The sequence below is a fragment of the Salminus brasiliensis genome, chromosome 21 (genome assembly GCF_030463535.1).
Source record: "Salminus brasiliensis chromosome 21, fSalBra1.hap2, whole genome shotgun sequence".
NCBI lineage: Eukaryota > Metazoa > Chordata > Actinopteri > Characiformes > Bryconidae > Salminus > Salminus brasiliensis.
The window spans coordinates 9,434,220-9,456,221 of NC_132898.1; the positions used below are offsets into that span (position 1 = coordinate 9,434,220).

At 38.9% G+C, this 22,002-nt stretch overlaps 1 protein-coding gene across 3 annotated transcripts in view; it reads left to right on the forward strand.

Moving 5' to 3' along the window:
* The window catches only part of arhgef10la (Rho guanine nucleotide exchange factor (GEF) 10-like a), a 221,883-nt gene that overhangs the window by 3,266 nt on the left and 196,615 nt on the right, over window positions 1-22,002 (forward strand). For all 3 annotated transcript variants that reach the window (XM_072665387.1, XM_072665388.1, XM_072665389.1), the window contains exons 2-3: window positions 14,042-14,367; window positions 16,733-16,760. In XM_072665387.1, coding sequence (XP_072521488.1) covers window positions 14,049-14,367; window positions 16,733-16,760 — 347 coding nt within the window. In that variant the 5' untranslated portion in view covers window positions 14,042-14,048. The remainder of the gene's footprint in view (window positions 1-14,041; window positions 14,368-16,732; window positions 16,761-22,002) is intronic.

Here is a 22,002-nt window from a genome sequence, read left to right on the forward strand (position 1 = left end):
GTAAAGATGGCTCATAGCTATACTTTTTGGTTACTTACCAAACATATGTATTAGACCCTTAAAGCATTGGTTAAACTAGCATGGGTTACATTAGCATAGGCTAGATTTATGCTAGCTAGTAAAGGGTAATTGATAAAACAAGCTTGCAAAATAAGTGTTGTTATATAGCCAATATAACAGTAAACTACTCATTATGATGCAAAGACAAAATCACAATTTCACAAGTAGGTTTATGCTGCAAAAGAAAATATTTCATGCATGAGTGTAACTAATATAATTAGTAATACAATAATAACTAGTAATTCAATAATTGACATTATCAGTAATAATAATAACAATAATAATAACTAGTGATGATATTAGGCAAGCAGAGAGGTACAGCTGTGCTCTTCTAAATTGTGTGTTTTTCCCAGTACAACAAGTAGTCTAGGAACCCCATTTGTCTTTTGTCCATTTTAAATACATTAGCCTTGTAACTCCAGTGCAGTGGAAGTAAACATATCTTGGATTTTCAACCTAACTAATTGCAGCAGCTAAATCCGGATATGGATGCAGTAGTCTGGCCCTAAATCATTGTAATATAGTTGTGGTCAGAGGGGCTTTCCTATCTACCTTGACATTGGATATTGGGTGGCCAACCCACAGTTTTGCATGGAGGGTGGGTTAGTTCACCTCAATCTGTGAATCTGATCTTGAAAAAGACATAAGCATGTTGGGAGTTTGGCCAGACTTTCTTCCACAAAACCTGTCCTCATCTCCATCCACTAACAGATGTCATTGCAAAACAGTAATGCACGACATGTCAAACACTATCCGTCACCCACTGAAGTGACCAAAAAAGAGACATCTGAACCTCCACACTTGTTTAAGAAGATAGTTTGAGGAAAAAAGTCAAATGTACATGGTGTTTCCCTTAATCCTAATGTAGTTGATCCTCTGAGACATTAGGAAAGTAGATTTTACTACTTGTCTCTCAGTTCAGTACACACAGGTAGACCTGTGGCAGTAATGGACTGTTCTTATTTAAATAACCATGTGATAAATAACCACGTAAATGGTTAAACCAAGTCACAGAGTTTGAAATGTTTCAAAAGCAGAGAGAGAGAGAGAGAGAGAAAGAGAAGAGGAGAAGAGGCTAGGCTAAGTGTTAATTTTGCATGTTTGTTATTTGGTATTGAAGTACGGAACTGGAAATGTCACATTACTGTAGCATTTGATGCAGCTTAGCTTAGTTTCTGATCTAATTGCTCGTCTTGCCTGATCTACAGAAGCTAAGACATGATGTTACTCAAGACTTCGTCTGTAGATCAGGCAAGACAAGCCTGATCTACAGAAGCTTAGACTCGATGTTACTCAATACCTGGTCTATTCTGAATTACCAGAAAAATATATGTTTGTAGTCTAATACAATTTGAATGGAATTAATTTTGTCAATTTACAATAAAGTATGGAATTGCACATTTATTTTAACTTGCCATTTCTGTGGCAGCTTAGTTTAGCTCACTTCGGCTTCTTCTAAAGCCAGTTGGCCTGAGTCTGTTTAAAATGGCTTTTATTGCCTAATATACAGGAGCTGAGACATGACTGTAACACTGAAGCTGTGCAACCCTAGTCTTGTGTCTCTGCGAATATCCTAAAATGTATCTTGTATGTGGGGTATTATGAATATGGTATTGATGTAGGATGTCAGTTCACCCAGCATGCAAAAGTAAAATAAAGAAAAGAAAGTAAAAGTGTGTTCATTTGTGGAAATATCATATAAAAGAGAAAGTACATGAAGCTAAAGACAAAATCTAGGCTTTAGGGTGGCTCTTGCTGCTGCTTTGTTAAAAAGACTCACAGCATTAACCATTCTTTTCTCAGGGTATGTGTTTTGTGTATGTCTGCTAAACACTCATATGCTGAAATATTTGTGAGGAACAAGGACAATGGAGCTTAAACAAAAGGAGTTGAGATCAGTAGCTTCTTATGAAATACCAGTATTTGACCACAGCCCCTTTGTTGTGATCGTTATAGAGATGCACACTGCTTTGTGCTTGAGATCAGAAAGATCACTGCAGCTGCAGAATGTTTTCAGTGCTAACTTCTAAACTCTAATGGCCTGTATAATCACACCTAAATACTTAATTTAGATTAAGATACCTACAGCTAGAACCAGTGCCTGTACAAAGTATTCACCCCTTTGGATATTGCTTTTAGAAATTGAATAATGGTCAGTATAATTTGTCTTTTTTGACAACAATTTACAAAACAAACCTCTTTTAAGTCAAAGTGAAAACTAATTCTAAAGTGACCTACTAAACTAAAGTGACCTGCATAAACATTGACCCCCTTTAAAGTGACTGTCCTAATTCAATAGGGGTCCAGGCTGTTGGTGCTAGTAGTCTCACAGTTAGTGAAGTGGAGATCAGTGTGCAGTGCAGTGAATGTGTCTCAAGTGAGCACATGTGTAAATCAGCCTACAGCAGGCTGTCCTAACAAACTGCGTGACCGTGCAAGAATGAGCAAGACCACCGAGACACCTATGACTACTTGGCTGGCTATGACTGTGCATTGGTAACATTGGTGTATTTTCTGGTATTGTATATAGTATTTTGTAATGTATTTCTGCTGATTTATAAAAACAGCAAGTCACACAAGAAGCCAGTCTGTACTGTACATATAGCTGTTTTGACAGAATAGCTGTATTTATCATAAACAGTGTTGCACATCATATCACAATGTTTTAGGTCATTTTAAGGATAAAGATATATGTTAAGTTTTTGGTCTACTTGTTCAATAACAGGACTTGTCTGTGTTCCTGATAAATGTTTGTTTGTTTGGTGCAAATGTTTTTTAGTAAAACACACTTGCCATTGACTTCTAGCTCCATCTGTTTGCATATCTGGCGTGTTTTCCCCTTGTCTTATTTACCATCTCTTTGTGCTGTCTTTCTCCAAATGCTGCCTTTCCTGTATGCTTTTATTCTGTGTGTTGGTTGATTGTCTGGCATTGTAGCTGGTGGCTGTAAGAGGGAATTACCATGTTCTCTGTAGCCAAGGAAGGTTCTAAACTGACTAGACACTGAGGTCTGAACCAAGGTTTGTCCTTTTGTTACACTAAATGCATTTGCTCCAGTTAGCACTGCATTTTTCAGAGAACACTAAACAACTTTGCATGATATGCCTACGTCCCGGTGTCATCACCCACGTAGGCTGAATCTTCCTATACTTGGCACTGATTGGTTTGTAGAACGATGTGCGTCCGACGTTGGTGTGTTGTCAGTTCGGCGGGTCATTTTTCCCCGGATGAACTGAATGAATAGATTCGTTGCGTTACTGCTTTCTAGCTAATATTATGGTACTTATACCAGAAGCACAAACTTCAGGCATAGTTTTTGAAACTGGTTAAAATTTGTCAAATGAACATGCAGCAATTATATTGTAGCCGACAGATAAGCTGACAGAGGAAAAGATGGCAAGCAATCCTGCAAGACTTGCCAACCCTGTTTACCCTTTATTTTGCTGCTTTCTGGCCTGTAAGGCCAGTCCTTGCTTTTTTATTAAATTATTGGTTGACATACAGATTTTAGAAGCAAATTAATAGAGCATGTATTTACCCAATTTGGTGGAGATTGCTGGCAGTCTAAGTTAAGTAATGGTTAGCAGTGTTGCCCTAGCATCTCCCACTGGAAACTAAAGGAGCACATATCAGATACCAAGCATGCTTAGGCTGATTGGCTGCAATTGGGGTCAGTGATAAATCATCTGTTTCTTTTTTTTATTGTCAAACTGTACCTTTTAAAGACACTTTAACCTCTTATTTCAGACTATGACCTTCTGGTGGGTTGAAAGTGTTATGACATATATGTAATATATATTGTACAAAGAATGTGCAGTAAACGGACGTGGAATACCCATAATTTATTGCCTTGTTTGGTTTGAAGATTCGTGCGCAGCTTCTCTGAGGAAGACCAGCAGTCAGACTGTTTATGTGACGCCTTCTGCTGTCGCACAGCAATGAGCTTACATAACAAGGTGTTCGAAATCAGATACTGAAAAGCACAGTTTTGGACACAGCTAGTGTTTTCAGTGCAGCTCATCGTGCAGCTGAAGGAGACCCTCCCGCCATTAATAATACATCTGTGCATGTCTGAGCACTACCTGGGTAGTGCCAGGGTCAGCGCTGAGACAGCACAACATGCTTGGCTGAATAAGTTAATGTGTGTGTGTATTTCAGTGAAGTCTGCTTTTCAGCATTGACTTTTTACTGTTTGGTAATCTTCACCTATGCCTCTCTCATACATCTTGGGCATTGTATAAAATTCAGCAGTCTTGAGGCTGATGTTTACGTGTGTGAGAAAATGCTGTTTGTTTAACAGGACTATTCCCAGGCATCTGTATCTCTCAGCATTGTTTGCTTGTTCTTGTTATCTCATGAAGCACCATGGGACACTGACACAGCAAATGGGAAAGGAACTTCTGTCACCGCACACTCCCCTGTCTCTCTGTCAGTGGACTGAAGTTAATGTATATTGTCTGATCAGTATGCTGTCTGCTGTCTGTATTTGTTTTTCTCAACACATTCTTATAGAACAACTGTTCAGATGTTGTCATTGTGATGTCACAATTGTAAGATCTTTTTGTGATGTCACCACTCATCAGTAAGCTCTGTTGTTGGCCCCAAAAGTCTTTTTTAATGACTGTTAACTGTTTTGAAACTAGTACAATGTACAAGATTTTATACAAGAGATTTGACCTTAAAATCAAGGCCCCGACCAATATGGCTCCCTATTTATGTTTTAGATCACTGTTAAGTATGTCAGCCATTTTCCTCAAAGTCCCTTAATTGTAAAGTGGATTTCTAGCAAACAGTGTAGCTCACTAAACAAGCTGGATGTAGACCAGAATGCATTGTGAGTCTCTTGTCAGTGAGCCACAGATGGTGGAACGAAATGGAGCCAACAATGTCTGCTCATATAAGCGAGTGATAGTTATGAGTTAGTTGTGAGGCTCTTAGTTTGCTAGATTAGCTTCTTCTTAGTTCTAGTTAGCTCTATATAGCCTGTTGGAATGTTGGGTTATCAGAGCTAGCCACTTTTATCATCAGTGTCCACAGCAGAATCCTACTTCAGACTGCAATCACTTATACTACTATGTTTACGAATTGGATACGACCATAAACCTTTTGATATGAAATGACAGTGGCAGTGACTTGCAGGTATTCTATAAATGATCTGATATCCAAAGAAGGAAAGATGTCGTCAGTGTTTTGGTGGGCACTGTACATTATCATCCACAATACATCCAGGAATCTCCCCCCTGACTCTAAACAAATCACAAGGAATTTCCAAGAAGTGAGAAGCTACATCTCCAGCTAACGCCCTGCGAATATTCCTGCATTGTTTACCCAGTACACACCAGCTGTTCTCTTTTACCATTGACCATTGATGTGCTCATGATATTCATTCAGCTGAAGCACAGAGATGGGCCCTCATCTCTTTTTCAAGAGGAATGCATGTCTTTATGATTTCCATAATGCAGAAGCAGCCCCCTGACGAGGCTTTACAGAAAAAAAATCTCACAAAGCAATTACTGTGAACTGTAATGCAGTCAAGAGGCCCTCTGCAGACTCATAAGCCCACTGTGAAGACACTTCATGCTCATTTTCTCAGTGTACTTAGTGACTGAATGATTTTTCCCTTAGAAACCACAAATCATATTACAGAGTCCCTTGTTTAAAGCTATGACTGATCTAATTAAATCTTAATTGTTTATTCATTCAAGCCTGCTTTACTAATACAAAGCGACTCACCATAATCGTGAGTGCTTTTGCGTTTGTTGGCCAGCTTTTCAGTTGATTCATTTGATTCATTTAACCAAAAAACAAATGTATACACTAATATACAATACATAATGTCTTAACACTGCTCAGCTGCAGTTTTATTACAGTAAGTGTAATTAGTCCTGTTTAATTAGATGGAGATAGAAAAAAATATATACAGTATACAAATCTCTGCACTAAGTATGTGAGAGTATTTGGATAGCACATTTTTTCATGTGCATCTACTGGATAAATATTGTGTAACTTGAAAATATCTTTATATATAATATTTTCCATGACATCGTCTCTGACCTCGTAGCAGGTTACTTGAAGAAGTGATTTATTGTGTAACCCCTTTTTTGGTATTGATGTTTTGTTGTTTCAGGACTTCAAACAACATATATGTTGTTTTTATATTTAGTTAGAAGTCCTAAAAATATGCTTTTCATGAATTAAAGGAAATAATTACCAAACAGAATGAGAAAGCACTCCCCCCGTAGTTACTCAACAAACAAGTTAATCAAATGTCTGGTCAACCTAAAAAAACTGCATGTGGTAACAAGAAACTGGGTTGGGCTCATATAAATACCTTCAATGAACCATTATTTCATTCAAAGTATTAATTTGAGTTAAATTAACCCATTTTAATTGTTACCACATGACCTGTTAGTTCAGTTTTGCCTTGCAAAACCAGATATCCAGTTGCAGCAAGGACATGAAGTTGCCTGGTCAACATGTTATTGATTTTGCTTCACTTGAACACAGATGCTCCATTTTGTCCAGCAGCACACATCACTCTTCATCACACACACACACACTACATGACGTTGACCCTCTGGCCTGTGATCTAATGAATGGCCAGGCATCTTCACTGACGAACGCTGAAACAATGCTTTGTGAGCTTGTCCCAAGGTTTCTGCCACAAGAGCACCATTGTGTGTGGCAGCGCATGGAGTGGGCTGGTGGGAGAGAGTGTGTTTGCAGTCCGCTGAGCGGGACATGGGACTGCACTTCAGTGGCCTTGGCAAAGCCAGAGACACATAAAGAGGCCTACAGATGGACGATATGAGGGGCAAGCCTATTGCATCATGGGCTGGAACTCGCTTGCTCCACCAAACACAACTGTAACTCAGAAGTCTAAAAATTCTTCGCATATCGAGCCAGTTTTGGTTCAGGAATAAATTAGTGGTTATCTGAGAGGAAATGCTTTCAGTTAGCATGTTTTTGCTATTTTATGGCTTTAGAAGAACAACACAGTTCAGTTTTTCCCATACTGCAGTTGTGGTCAGCCAAGACATGTCAAATGGCCAAAATTAAAGATGGTCCATGCTTTAATGTGGCTGCAGCTGTTAGTTGTAGCTATGCAACATACATGTATTTTTATAGATAATATTGCCAACCACAAACCAATAGACCTTACTTAACTTGATCTGGTTTGAGGCAATTCCTGAGTAAGGTGTGCAGGTTGCATGATCCTACTTGGTGGCTATAAGCTTCCATTACTTGTTAGCTAACTTAGTCTATTAGCCTCATTGCAGAGCTAAAGCAAATGATAAAATTGGAAATATGTGATCTACCTAACGTAAGTCATGCAGAACAAATGATGATTGGTGACACTTTTTCTTTAAAGGTAACAGTGGTCATCACTAGCTTGGCTGCAGTTGGGCCAGTAGCTGTGTAACTCAATGGACCGACTGGAGGATTTTTTTTTTTTTTTTTTGTGGGATCAACTGAAATGGTGATTTGAGTAGTATTCATTAATTGTATGCTGTGTGGGGTGGTAATGACTGGCCTGTGGGAGATTGTAGATTTCATCAGTAACCAGTATTTTCTTTTTTTGCCCGATGGGGTTGGTCAGATCCTGACTGTTTTCTTAAAGTAACCACATATGACCTACTGGGGCTTGTTGTGGTCTGGCTCTAGGTTTAACATGTATTGCAGTAATGATGAGAGATGACGAGTGGTGGTTTGAGTCAGTCCACAGTTGGTGGTATGTTTTCAGTTTTTCGATGCTGTGCATGGTCTGGCGTGCGGTTACTACCGAGCCGAGTACCGGCCTGACAGCCATCACATTGTGTTATGCTGGTTTTTGGATTTTAAGTGGTCCCATAGGGCTTGCAAGAACTATTTTCCTTGTTTTTTTTCCCCTGAAGTTTGAAATCCCTTCAAAAACACACTGACATATGATGGATAGCTAGAAGTAGAGCTTGACAACATGACATTCATTACATGATAAAGGATAATCAGCCCTGGTTAATTGGGTTAAGTGCAGATGAAGTGTGTGAGATGTTGAAGAATAATCATTCGTACTTATTATTTGGATATTATTATTTTTTAAATGTGACACCACTGATTTCTTTTGATCTTTTGATTCTTTGAGTTTTCATCATATGACTTTAGAGTGCCCATTAGCTTCCCAGCTAACATGTCCATGTGGGGTCTGGTTAGAACTTGAAAGTTTTGTTCTTAAGTTCCACATTGACCCCACATATGGATGCCCACTAGGGTCAGTAATGTGACCAGGCTGGATAAAACATGGGCCCCATCTGGGTTGTACACTGCATATGAGGCCTAAATGAGACACATGTGGGCTTAAGGTGTGCTGTTATGATGGGGCCCATTTGAGAAGCTGGGTCCCAGTAAAAGTGGATGTACAAACCCACTCAGAGACCATGCACACCTGGAATCCACCTAGCCCACATATCACCCATGTAAGCCCCACATGAGTATGCTGCCTGAGTTTGTAAGTAAGAAGAATAGAAAATAGAAGTATTTGGGAATGATTGGGGTTTCCAGGATATAGACTTATTTTGTAGTCTGAAGAACCTATTTAGATCTCATAACTTGTATTGTGTTCTAGATTGTAAGCCTCCTAATTTCAGACTTGTGCGGGATGTGATGTCATCTCCCTAGAGAGAGTGAGAACAGAGCTACTGCGGCCAGGAATGTTCCAGCAAAGGAAATAGTTGAGTTGAGTTAATCAAAATGTAAAGCAGATGCTGTTAGAGGGAGCTCCCTAGGACACTTCCTCCTACATTATAACTCCTTGACCTTGTTAGACAATTTATCTTCTTTGACAGAAGCACAGATATGACAAGGAGGTGTGTTACATGCTCCATATGGGAAAATATAACTGCTTCATTCTTCTCTAATCACTTTGCAAAAGGAAATTAATTCATTCTTATGACAGCGAGAACTTTCTGTTGATTGAAAGACCTTTGTAAGATACCCTTCAGAGGGCTTTGGAAGGTCCATTTGCTTTCTAAGTAGAAATAATAGAAAGTACATTTATTCGGAAATAAAGACTGTCAATGATCGCTCAGGTCCTGACTTAAACCCCATGTACCGAACAATTGCCCTGAATATGACTGAGACCTAAGACATGAATGAAAAGGTCAAGAGTCTGACCCAAACTCAGTGTTGTATGTGAAGAATTAGCCCATGATTAGCCTTATGAAAATTGTCATTAGGCTAATCATGGGCTAATTTTTTCCTGTTGTAGGTGAAAAATTGGCCCGAGTCCTGGCCCCAGCCCAATATTGTATATAAAAACAAAAGCCAGAGCCTAACCCAAATTCCATTTTGTACATGACAGTTTATCCCAAGCCTTACTCAAGCCCCATATTGTACATGAAAAACCACCCTGAGTCTGACCCAGGCCACATGTTGAATATGAAAAACTGTCCTGAACCCGACCCAAGCCCCATTTATTACATGGAAAATTGGCCCTGAGCTTGTGCTAAGCCTGATGTTGTATGTGGAAAATTGCCCCAGACCTGGCCTAAAACATAATATTTTGTGCTTGGGTCAGACCTCTAGCTCCATTCCCCAATACTTGCCATAGTAACGACTGAGTCATGAATATGCTACATTGGGAGATGCAGGCGTGGCTAACTTGCTGTATTTATGAGCTGAGATGTTGATGTGTACCATTATTGTCATTTACAGCATGAACAGAGCAGGACAGTGTAGGCTGATGACCTTATGACCTGGCCAGCGGATAACATTAGCTAACAGGTTAATAGGCTTGTCCAGTGTTTAAATATCTGTTTAAAGCTTCAGCTCTTTGTTATGTGTAGCTTAAACACTTTCTTGTCACACATCCTGGTGTCACTTTCCGAACATACATTCAGTTCTTGCTGACTGTTCAAACGAAGTAGCATGTCCAAATATACAATTCCTATTTTTTGTAACTTGAATCTGACAACAAAAACTTTTATGCTTTTTGGTTTATGCTGCAGGAAATCTCTCCAGCTTAGATCAGCATGTCTGAGCAAAGCCAAAGACACGAACAGTTTATGGCTAATTTTAGTTATCTTTCATGTCAGAGTCAAGTCAAGTCAGATTTATTTGTATAGCGCTTTTTACAACTGTTGTCGTCACAAAGCAGCTTTACATAATTATTACTTAATAAAGAACAGAGACAGAGAAGAAAGAAGAAATAACATGACTTGTTAGCTACATTAGCTTCACAGCTCTGATGCAAAAAGCCCCTGAAGAAGTGCATTTAGATACACATTTAGGCTGAGTAAATTAATAAGTTAGAGTCAGTTAGGCGTTGGATGTTGTGGCAGTTGTCTCACTGATTTTTGTTCATTGTTTTTGGAATAGCTCCATTCGTGATAGCTCATATATTGCCATTTGCTGGTCTGAGTAAGTTAAATGGAAAATTGTGTGAGATTCATGCCTGGTTGTCCCACCACTTTAAGGCCAATGCTAGCAGAACTGCCTGCCCACATTAAAAATATAGCCAAACTGTTTGGGATTTTAGCATGTTGTCAATAATACAAGGCAATTGCTAAAGCAGTTGCTAATATACAATTAACCCCCATAGCCCTGCAGAAATGGATATTAAAAAAGGCATTTCATTTAATTTGTGTGGCAAAAACTACTCACTATAATTATACAGTGTTCTCCCTAAAGCCATTTTCCCTTTTAACTGGTATGGTCATTTCTACAGTGTTCACAGCAAGACGAAATAGCGTTGCATTGTGCGTCTAGTATGAGCTCTGTGTCTTATTCAAACAAGACAGAGAATAAAACAACCCCTCAGTTTGTTCTCTCTCCTAACCCAATGTCCTCACAATAAGTGTTTTATTCTGTGAAGAGAAGACTTTCTGCAAAAGGAACATGTGCCTAGGTATTACAATCTAGGATGTTTTTACAGAAAATGGGAGATGTGAATTAAACAAGTCAAACAAGTCTGTGGAAGCCAGACCAAATCCCTTCAGTTCCACGTTCCACAAATAACAGCAGCTGTTAGACCAATTTTCTGAACTGCTCCAACACCAACAGATGTAATTTGGACTAAGTGAAGGTAAACAACTCTGCTTGCGACTGAAAGACAGACCTGTTCAGATCATTTTGTAGAACTGGAGTGCAGTATCCAACACTGAAGCCATAATGCAGCAAAAGATCAAGTTTACATTCTCTTACTCCAGATTGTTCTGAGGAAGGGGGGCAGAAGCTTGATCAAATGTACTTCTGTTTTGCTTGTATTAAGAGCTTCTTGATCAGTTTGAAATTGATGGGGACAGTTTTGGTGATCTACCAGGTCTTGCATGGTTGTTGGAATGTCCATTATCTCTCTATTTTTGAGTACTTTTTAGAAAGTCCTGTTGCTCTCCTAACTTGCAGGTGAATTGTCTTCTCAATAGTAGAAGTAAGTCTCACAAATGCACGTTACAAGCAAGTCTTCAGTTAAGGACAAGCCAAGTTCTTGCTCAGGTTAAGCAAGTGACAAGTCATATGAAATTCTAATGATCCAACCAGCTTAACACATTTAAATCAGTTATAATACAGCAATTATGAGCTGAATTTTATTTTTGGCAGTTGAGCTTTATTTTCACCATTTAATAGGTCATTGTTTTTCTGTTACAGTACACACAAAATATTGTTCTGTAAATATTGTTTTAACAAAAATATGTAAAAATCCACACATACACTGCTTAGTCAAACATTAGTTAGAATGCCACACCAAATCCACTTGTTCAATATGTGTCCAGGCAAGGTTATTATGCCACCCCATCGCAAGCAGTATCACCCTGACATGACATGACATGTTTAACTAGTGGATTTGGCATAGCTTCCTAGTTCATGTTTGACCAGCCGGTATGATGGCTTCTGTTTGTTTGCCATGTCTTAAAAAATGCAAGAATTAATAAAAAAGACCTTTTGTTTTGTCTGTTTCATGTTTAAGTCGAGCCTTAATACCAAGGCAAAATCAAGATAAGCCTTAAAGTTGCAACTTAGGTCTGACTTGAGTCACATCATGTGACTAGAGTCCCTATATGTCTTATAATACAGTCTCCTCAGGAATGTCTCCAGATAACTTGAAAGAATATGTAGACCGGAAATTAGATAAATAAAGAATGGTGTTGTTTAACTTATTTAAATATAACATATAACATTTTTTATGAATATAATTTTTGGGAGTTTACGCAAGATTATTGTAAAGATTTTTTTTGTTGTAAATTTGTTGTTGTTGATTTTTCTCCTTTTACTTAGCACATATCTTCTTCGATACATGCAAAGCCAGTCGCCACCTCATTTAAATCTGCTGCCAATGTGGAGAAAGCACAGACAATTGTACTCTCTCAGACTCTGGCCACTAATGGCAAAGCAGCATCCACGGGGCTATAGTAGTAGACCGCTGAGCCACTCTAAGCCTGGGATTTTTTGGACTTGCACTTACAATACTGTGATAACGTTCTTTTCCCTTCCCAAGGTCTTACATTTTTTTGTATGTGTCACACTTAAATGTTTTAGGCTGTTCAACTGTTTTACTATATGATAACAACACAAGTATATATAATGCAGCTTTTACATGATCCTTCAATTGATTAAATATTTCTTTAATACCTATATATCAACCAGTCAACCATGTTTAATTGATAGTAACAATAAAATAAAATGGATAATAATCAATTTATTAAAAGTATTGACAGCGAATTTCATTATCGATTCGTTGTGTTGCACGATTTATTTGTTACTTGCCTTGTCATATTCGCTTACGTCACCTGCGGCTATGCTGGAAAAATAAATAAATAAGAGCGAGTTGAATGAAGCGAGCCGGAGCGGAGGCCTAATCTTCAAAATAAGTTTAACATCAAAAAAGTAAATACATTCCATAAAAATTTTACGTGGCCGATGCAGAAAAGAAGGTTCGGCTTAAGTCCTCAAAAGTGTGTTACTTTTGTTATCAGTTTAATTCGCTTAAGCAGTGTTTAAATGTGCTTTATAAAAACATGTAACTTGTACACAATGGTGGTAATTAATGATTAAGATTCAAGTTTTAAGTATGAGTGAAGACACTATATACAAACTAATGGCAATTCATCCTGTCTCACTCCTACACTTATTATTCTTTATTATTTAATTTATTTTATTTTTAATTTATGAATAAATGTGTAATTTTATCATTTAATCTATTATTATTGAATTATTGTACACACTTATTTGCTCTATTACTCAATTTTCTTTATTTAAATAAAAACCTGGAAATGTATTGTTAATCCGATTCATCGAAGAAAAAAAATTGACAGATTAATCGATAATCGTTAGTTCCAGCCCTAGTTCAGGGTTCTGTAGCCACACCAGGCATGATTACAGCCAGACCTGTAGAATGAATCTAAACATCACTTAAATGGAACATGTCTGGCAGTGGAAGGTACACTTTAAGCTTTCTAAAACAGCATGTGATGCCACATTATCCAGAGATTCAAATACAGATGTGAAACACCGTCATTAAAATGTAACACACTGGAAAGAGTTACAAAGCCATTGCTAGGGCCCCGGGATTCCAGCGAACCACAGTAAGAGCCATTATCCAAAAATGACAAAAATGTGGAACAGTGATGAACCTTTCCAGGAGTGGCTGACCTACCAAAATTTTATGAAATTGATGACTCCTCCATTATGTCACAACTGCTGGTCTCACTTAGCAAAGCTTCTTTTTCAAAGTGCTTTACCGCACATTTACCGACCAAATAGATTCTCATCATGTTGCTGTTGTTTATCGGTAAACCTGGTGCTTTCACTTTCCCTCATTGGTTTTAGCTACTAGAGGCTTTCCTGGGGAGGTGGGGAGCTCAAGCTGCCTTTTAACAAATCGTTTTCCCCAGCATTAAAGGAATAAACAGGAAAGCTGATTACAATGACTGGAGATTATGAATCAAAGACACTGAAACAGTAAAGTAAGCCTTCACTGAGTAACTTTCTCTTTCTGTTTGTTGTCCAGGGCCTACATGTCCACAGCTTTGCCCCCTCAGCAAATGAGGGAGCTGAAGGAAGATGAGGAAGAGAAGAAGGAGGAAGAACATGTAGAGAAGGCTGAAGACAGTTATGAAGATATAGGAATGCTGAATAAATCAGCAACACCCGAGATGTCTTCAGACCTAAACAAGGACACTGAGGCTCAGAAGGAGGCCAAAGCACAAACAACTTCAGTCGAGCATATGACTTTTAAAAAGGACATAACAAACCCATGTATGGATACTGCTATGGAGCATCCCACGGGTGTGGCTGGTTCTACTGTGACAGTAGATACCTGCCTTGGGAGCACAGGTTTGTACAGATTTTTATACAAAAATGTTTATAAAACCGTTTTTGTTACATAATGATATTTTTCTTTTTGTTACATTTTTGTCATTAGTTGAATTTTTCTCTGGGTATGTGACCATTGCCATTAGGTAAGTCATGGGTTGGTTCAGTTTTAGCTTTGTAGGCCTACATTAGGTTTTAATTAGGAACGTCAGCTATTTTAAGCCTGATTCAGTTCAGATCCTTTGTTTTTACCATTGTGCTCTAGCAGCGTGTCCTCTGGCATCCTCTACACAAATGTTATTCAAATCCTGCAGCAGTGAAGAGCGGAGGTATTTTACAGTGGAACATAAAAACCTAACGAATTATCTGTGGTTCTAGTGCTTTAACTGGGTTTGATCTGCTTCTTCTCCAGATGTCTTAAAAATAAACTCCAGCCACATCTTTACTCTACTGAATGATGTCTAATTAGAAATTGAACTATTTTTTACTAATGTTTTACTGGCGGGAGTACTGCATGCCTCCTTTTGATTTGAAACCAGCACTGAACAGTAACGCAGATGAGGGACACACTTTATTTTATAGTTCAAATAGTTATGTCTTGCAATTGTCTTCTGTTGAAAGTGCAGAAGGGTTTAAAGTTTGTAAGGTTGTAAAGTTGATATTTTGTAGAGGTGTAACAATGTTTTTTCCACTGCTGCTAGCTAAACCATACACCCCAGTTTCTCTAAAGCAGAGGTGGAAATGAAGTCGTAGTTTGTTGTAGACCAAGGTGTGTGTGTGTTGTGGGATTTTGTGGGATTTAAAAACCCTGTTATAAAACAAGTGTGTAAATTAGAGTGCGGCTTAGATCCGTCCCCCTGCCAATGTGTGTAAACATTCCACACGCAAGTAATATAATAGGCCTTTTCTGGTCATGTCTCAACCCCGAGAACATGTCCATGTGGGTAGTCCAACTGAGAACCAGACAGTTTTGTCCATCGGTTCCATGTTGGCCCCACATATAAATGCCCACCAGTCAGAGATGTTAAACATGGGTCCCATGTGGGTTATACATCGCACATTGGGCCTATGTGAGATTTAACATGGGTTGTAATTATTGGGCTCATCTGGGAGTCAAAACTGGGTCCCAGTTACAAAGTTTGTGCAAACCCACTCATTGCCCATTCCCACCTAGCGCACATTTCATCCATGTGAGCCCCCACATGAGCATATTGGCTGGAAAATAGGCTCCAATTGAACAGTTAAGCAAAGTGAAGGAGAAGACAACAGGAGGTCTTCTAAATTTCCTGTATATACAATATATGGTGTGGTATAGGTTTGAAGACACCTGCTCATTCAGTGTTTCTTCCAAAATCATGGATATTTAATTCTGCTACAGTAGTTATCTTTGCTCTGCGGGGAATGCCTTCTACTAGATTTTTAAAGGTTGCTGTAAGGATTTTATTGCATTCATCCTCAGTAAGAGCATGAATGATCTGAAGCACTGGTGTTGGATGATTAGTTCTGGCGCTCCAAATCATTCCAAAGGTATTTGATGGAGCTCCATCCCTCCAGAGGTTGCAGTTGTACTGCTCCACAGCCCAACACACTGGACTGTTTAACTCTTTAGCTGAAGTTTGACATTGGGCACAGTAACCTTAGGCGCATGTGCAGCTGCCAAGATGCGAAAAAGAGTGGGAAAAGGGAAAACCATGATGTATCAAGCCACATGTCACATGATTCCGGTGTCCGGTGACTGAAGAAACTACTGGTCCTTTGGATGGTCATGGTCCTGTTTTTAAAGGTTGCTTTCGGCATTCTGAAACCCCAAATCCAAAGCTTATCTGGTGTAAGGTGGATGTTCTTGGGGTGGCACAGATATTTTAACCCTCATTAGGTGGGCCACTGCTCAACATTCCCGGTGCCTCTGAACTTCAAACAACACAGCCATTAAAAGACGGAGTTCACATAACTGTAGTGGATGGATTCACATTTTCTATCTGCAGAAATGTCATAATTGTGTGTAAGGTTTGTGAACTGCTTTAATGTAAACTCTGCTAGTGACAACAAGTTCTACTTACTGTGAAGCACGTCATTAATCTGTCTTGGAACTCACTCACTTACAAGGGAGCCCTGTTAGCACTTGAATAGTTTGCGTTGCTTTGCATCAATTTCTTGGTTTATCCACTTTGAATAAAGTCTGGATAAATCTGGAGAGAAAGAACAAGTCTATTTATTCAGCAGTTTGATCATAGCCCTGAAAGCCCTAACAGGTGGAGCTGTGTGTTTCTCAGTTTCAGAAACAGCTTTCTTTGCTGTTCAGTTTCCAGCATGATTCATGTGTTTTTTAAAGCTTGTTTTGGATGTTGGAGTAAACATTTAATCAAACTTTTTATTTTTCTCACAGGAATGCCGTCCTCAGGGAGCCCAAAGCAGTAAGTAGTCTGGCATATTAGCTTCTTTTTTTAATTTAAGTCACAGGCTGTCTGCAGAGGTACAGGAAGCTTTCTGTCAGGACATTGTTGTATAAAGCATGTTTCTGCGTCACCGGAGCAAACTTTCTGCTCCTCTCTAGTGGTTCATTTAGACATTTCACACTTTCCTGCTGCTTTCAAGTGCAAAGTATGAAGAAGAACCTGTTGACGTTTGTTTTTACATTTTTTACTGAATTTGGGAGGCATTGACCCAGTGGAAAATTAATTAACCAATCCCTCATCATGTGAACTCCTCCTATTACTAGCAATGCCCCTAACACTAGCAGTGCCCTGGGAGCTGATGTGGGGAGAAAGTGCCATTAACCCACCCCTGAGAGAGCAAGGCCAATTATTCACTCTCGGACTCCGGCTGCCGATAGCCTGGGATTTAAACCGGCGATTTTGGATCATAGTGGCAGCTACCACTGCACCAGTATGATCCATCCAAAGGTCTTTGAAGGTTCTTTAAGGGTTTCTCAGTAAAGGAAATGGTAGTTCTGTGTTCTATATTTTCTATAAGTTCTATAGTCAGTTCATTTCAGCCAGTTCATGCTGCGTCCGTCACAACTATTAGGATTAAAACCTCTTCAGCGCTCACCATGTTACAAAAGGCAAGCCTCTTGACCTTCACGTAACATCATATCCGGAACTGACAGTGCTGAGCTGAGAGTGTGGTGCTGCGTCTTTGCTGATAGACTCAAGAAAACACTAAAGTTAAGCAAGTTAAACAAGAAAGCCCTTAAGTGTTCCTACATTATTTCCATTAGATCATAACACATCAAAACAGACCAAACAAGATCTACTAGCTCACAAACTAAAAATGTCCATAGCAACAAAATTGGATTAGATTATGTTACATTGTCCTATGGGGGAAAACTGCAGTAAAATGCAAAGCTTTTCTCTTATCTTAGGATTTAAGATACAAGATAATGAGTTACATATGTTCTATTTCATCTAAATTCTCCCTCTCAGAAGGTCAGTAAGGTCAATTTACCTGCAGCACGTGAGGGCATCTGATTGTTTCAGCCAGATTCGGCACATCAAATCTTTCTTAAAACATTGAAAAATGGCATCTCACACTGGTTTTGGCACAATACTGTAGTCAGGGGGACAACTACTTAGGTAAATTGACTTTGTTGCTGTACTTATTTTTAAAGTGCTTAATTGTGTGTTATTGAAAAGTATTACCTGAGTAATTTTAATCAAATACAGTCCCAAGAGAAAAAAATACTTTTTCCATTAAGACCTTCAACATGCGCCTTATAAATCTCAAAGGCCATCCAGTTCATATCACTGTAAAATAAAACTGCCCACAACTATGCTTATATATGGATCAGTACCATCCATTAGGTTATGACGCCTCACTCTAACACATCACACACCACCAAAACAGAAAACCTCTAATTTATTTCTTGTATATATTGCCATTTTTACTTTATAAGTATGTTTATATGTTGATACTTTTTGACCTTCAGTCAAGTATGTTTCTGACTCCATATTTCCACTTTTTTCGACACAGTGCATACTCTAACACTTTATGTACCCCTGACCACAGTAGAAGAGCCATTAAAGACCTCTTCATCATGAAGATGAATGTGTTTTTGTTACTGCAAGAAATAAATCGAACTCTACATAGATTGCATGTTTGCCCTATAATTGTCCAATCAAAATACACAGTACAACTAGCAGTGCTATGCTTTGATGACTGTCTAGTCACATGAAGAAAATTAGTAGAATGAAATGTATACATATTCGAAAAAAGTGTACATGGGATGAGGATGAGAATATTATATGAAGCTCGGAGAGTCAGAGAGGACAAAGTGCATCTATTTACAAATGTGCAAATTTTTGTATATTGTATTGTAATATGCTATGTATATGTTTGTGTAATTAAGTTATTGTTGTGGTTGAGGGCCTGAAAAGCCTGCAGGAAAACTCTCCTCATTCTCTCTCTGTGTTGGCCTTCAGAGGACAAAGGCGTTTTCCTGACCGCAATAGAGAGAAGAGTTCATTGTTGAAATGTCTGAGGTCCTCCACTATCTTCCTGGCCTTAGTCCTTTCTGTCCCTTCTCTCTACTCTCTGGAGAGTCTGCCTATCCTGTTTGGTGCTGTTCCCAAAGCAGGCAGTGGTAAATTATATCTGTTAAAGCTAGACTTTCAGCCTGTATACATACATACACTATAAGTCCAAATGTTTGTGGATATTTGATAAATGCGTTCAGCTACTTAAAGCACCAATTGCAGTGGAACTGTTTTCACTAGAATGATATTTTGCTCCATCCAATAATTTTGGGATGAGTTGGGAATGATGTGGTGTGGTGATCTTCCAACATCCTGGCCTCACTAAGGTTCTTGTTGCTGAATGCTGTCAAATCCTGACAGCAATGCTTCAAAATTTTGTGGAAAGTCTTCCCTGGACAGTAGAGACAGTTACTCCAACAAAAGCAGGATAAACTATTTTTAATACCCTTGGTTACAGAAGAAACTATGAATAAGCAGGTGTCCCAACACTTTTGTCAATGTAATGTATGCCAGTATTAAAACACCCCTAACACCTTCGGCACCACAAAATTGACCTCACTTTCACATAGGTATCTGTCAGCTGATGTAACAGGATTGGTAGTTCTCCTGCAAGTGTGTCGAGTTGTCCAGTGATGTTGCGTTAGCAGCAGTATGAAATATGCCTTGCAGTTTTACATGTCTCAGAGGAAGCATGTAGTAACATTGGACCTTATTTACCAGCTGTTCAATAAGATTCTCTTTCCAAAGATTCTGTTTTCCTATTTGGGATTTGTTCAATAAACAAATGTAAGAACATTCTTAGGAGGATATTGAGAAATGAGGCACATTGTATATGAAAGGGAGGCATCTAGCTAATATGTGTAATTGGCCTCAACTAGAATCTGTATGTATCCATTGGAAGCCTGAAAGGCCTTGTGGGTTTCCCACTGTTAAAATCCTCCAACTTCTGTAGTTTTGCAGAATTCTCCAGATTTGTAATTAAAAGAGTATGTAGTATGTGGCTAGTCAATTTACTAAATAGATATATTGCCACATCAGATACAATATACATTATTTCTTACAGCATTATCTTACCAAGGATATTACATGCAAACATGGTGCATATCATTGAGCATTCTGCTGCATACCCAGATATTACTTCCACATTTCCTTTAATTCTTCTCTTAGTATAAGTGGTGTGATCTCCTACGAATGATCATGATCATCAAAAGAAATGCAGTGACTTTTAACTCTTATTACTATTTAATAATATATTCATTTATTAAATGATTTTCTTTACCTCATTTATTCTGACCCCACTGATTGCCCACTGAGTGGGCTTTCCTGTCTTAAGAGATGAGTCCGAACAAAGCCTCTCTTTAGCTCCTGCTGCCTCACTGTTTTTGCTGAATGTACGTTTCCACCACTGAAATGTCAATACCCTACTACAGGCAGGGCTATCAATAGCATTTTCCAATGATGCCCTGTGTGTCAGCAGTCTGCATCTGCACTGGCATGAGGTCAGGCAAAGTTCTTATGTCATGATCAGAAGAACTGAGCTACAGCTGGGCCATGGGACATTTATTGTTATTAAACAATGTTATTAAAGTTCTGAGAATATTGCAGATATTTGCAGTACACTGACTAGCCATTTTTCATTACAAAGAGAGCATAATTTGTTTACCCTCTGGTGCTGGTGCATGATGACTTTTTTGGGACGATAAACTGCCCCCTAAGTAATTAAACGTTAACATTAAACAACCACATTGACCATTTGTGTCGGGCACAGATTTCCGCATTTATCCCATCCGTGCAGTGAGCACACACATACACACCAGTGAAACACACACAGTGGACAGTGAGCACACATGTCCGGAGCAGTGGGCAGCCATTGCTGCGGCACCTAAGGAGCAGAAAGGATAAAGGTCAAGGGCCCGACAGTGGCAGCTTGCCGAGCCCGGGTATCGAACCCGCAACCCTGTCCTCAATAGCCTGGAGCTCTATCCGCTGAGCCACCGCTGCCCCTATAATATATACTGATCTAATGATCATATAAAGCATACATCCCTTTAAAGAGCAATGAACTGATAACTGATAATGATAATTAAGAATATTCAGACATTGAACTTGTGATATAAGAATGTTTAAATATTGTTAATAAATACAAATCTGCTTAAACCCAAACGGTTCTCACACCAAAGCTGTGAAAAGTGACTTTGAAACCAAGTCCTGGCTGGAATTATGCAGACTGTTTGCTTAGAGTAACATGCCTTCACCTGTCGCTTGGGGTATTATGGGTTACAAAACAGATCATGTTTTTTCCGCCGTGGATCGAATCAGCAAAAAAAGAAAAGAAATGGGGAGACAAACGTTGCTTTCAATTAAAACACCAGAGTGATGTCACTTCAGTGTGACCATGCACGATATATTACCATTGTCCTGTTCTAATACTATACTGAGTAATGTCCTCGCAGTGTGTATCTAGTTAATTTTTACTCTGCTTTTCCAAGAGGCTCTTTAGTTGTAGACGTTTTACAAGAGACTTTTAAGACTGTGACACATTTTCTATTGGAACACACTGAAATTTAGCAAAGGCAGTTTCAGTTTTCAGTTGGGTTCAGTCGTTGCAAGCACTGCACAGAAAGCAGACTGCTTTAGCGCGACTGGCTAAAACCAACTTCTCTGCTAAAATATATGCTAGTAAAAATCATGGCCAAAATCGAGGTCAGCAAAAATGAGCGAGGTCATGTCTGTGCACGATAAGTCAGTAACATAATTATTGTGAAAGGCCTAGCAACGCAGTGTATGAAATCTTTGCAAATCATAACTTTTTCAGTGTTTTAAATGAGCCATCTGAGGATCTGGATTTTGAGCTTATTCATTCTGATCTCTGAAAAAAAGAGTATTGTGAAAAGTATTGTGATATTTTATTTCTGCCGTATTGCTCACCCCTGCGCTGAGGAATCTTGGTCAGTACCAACATTTTTGAGCATCAAAGCACCATGACAGCAGACAGTTTGTAGATAACTTTATTGTGCAAAGCCTTTCAAGCATCAAGTACGGCTCGGCGTGACCCATCCTTTAAGATTTACGTAAGACAAGCATCTAGGCTTTTTCCTGTCCTGGCATTGAATGGTGGAACGAACTTCCTCTGGGTGTCCGAACAGCTTGCTGTCTGAAGACTCCAAGAGTACTTAGGCGA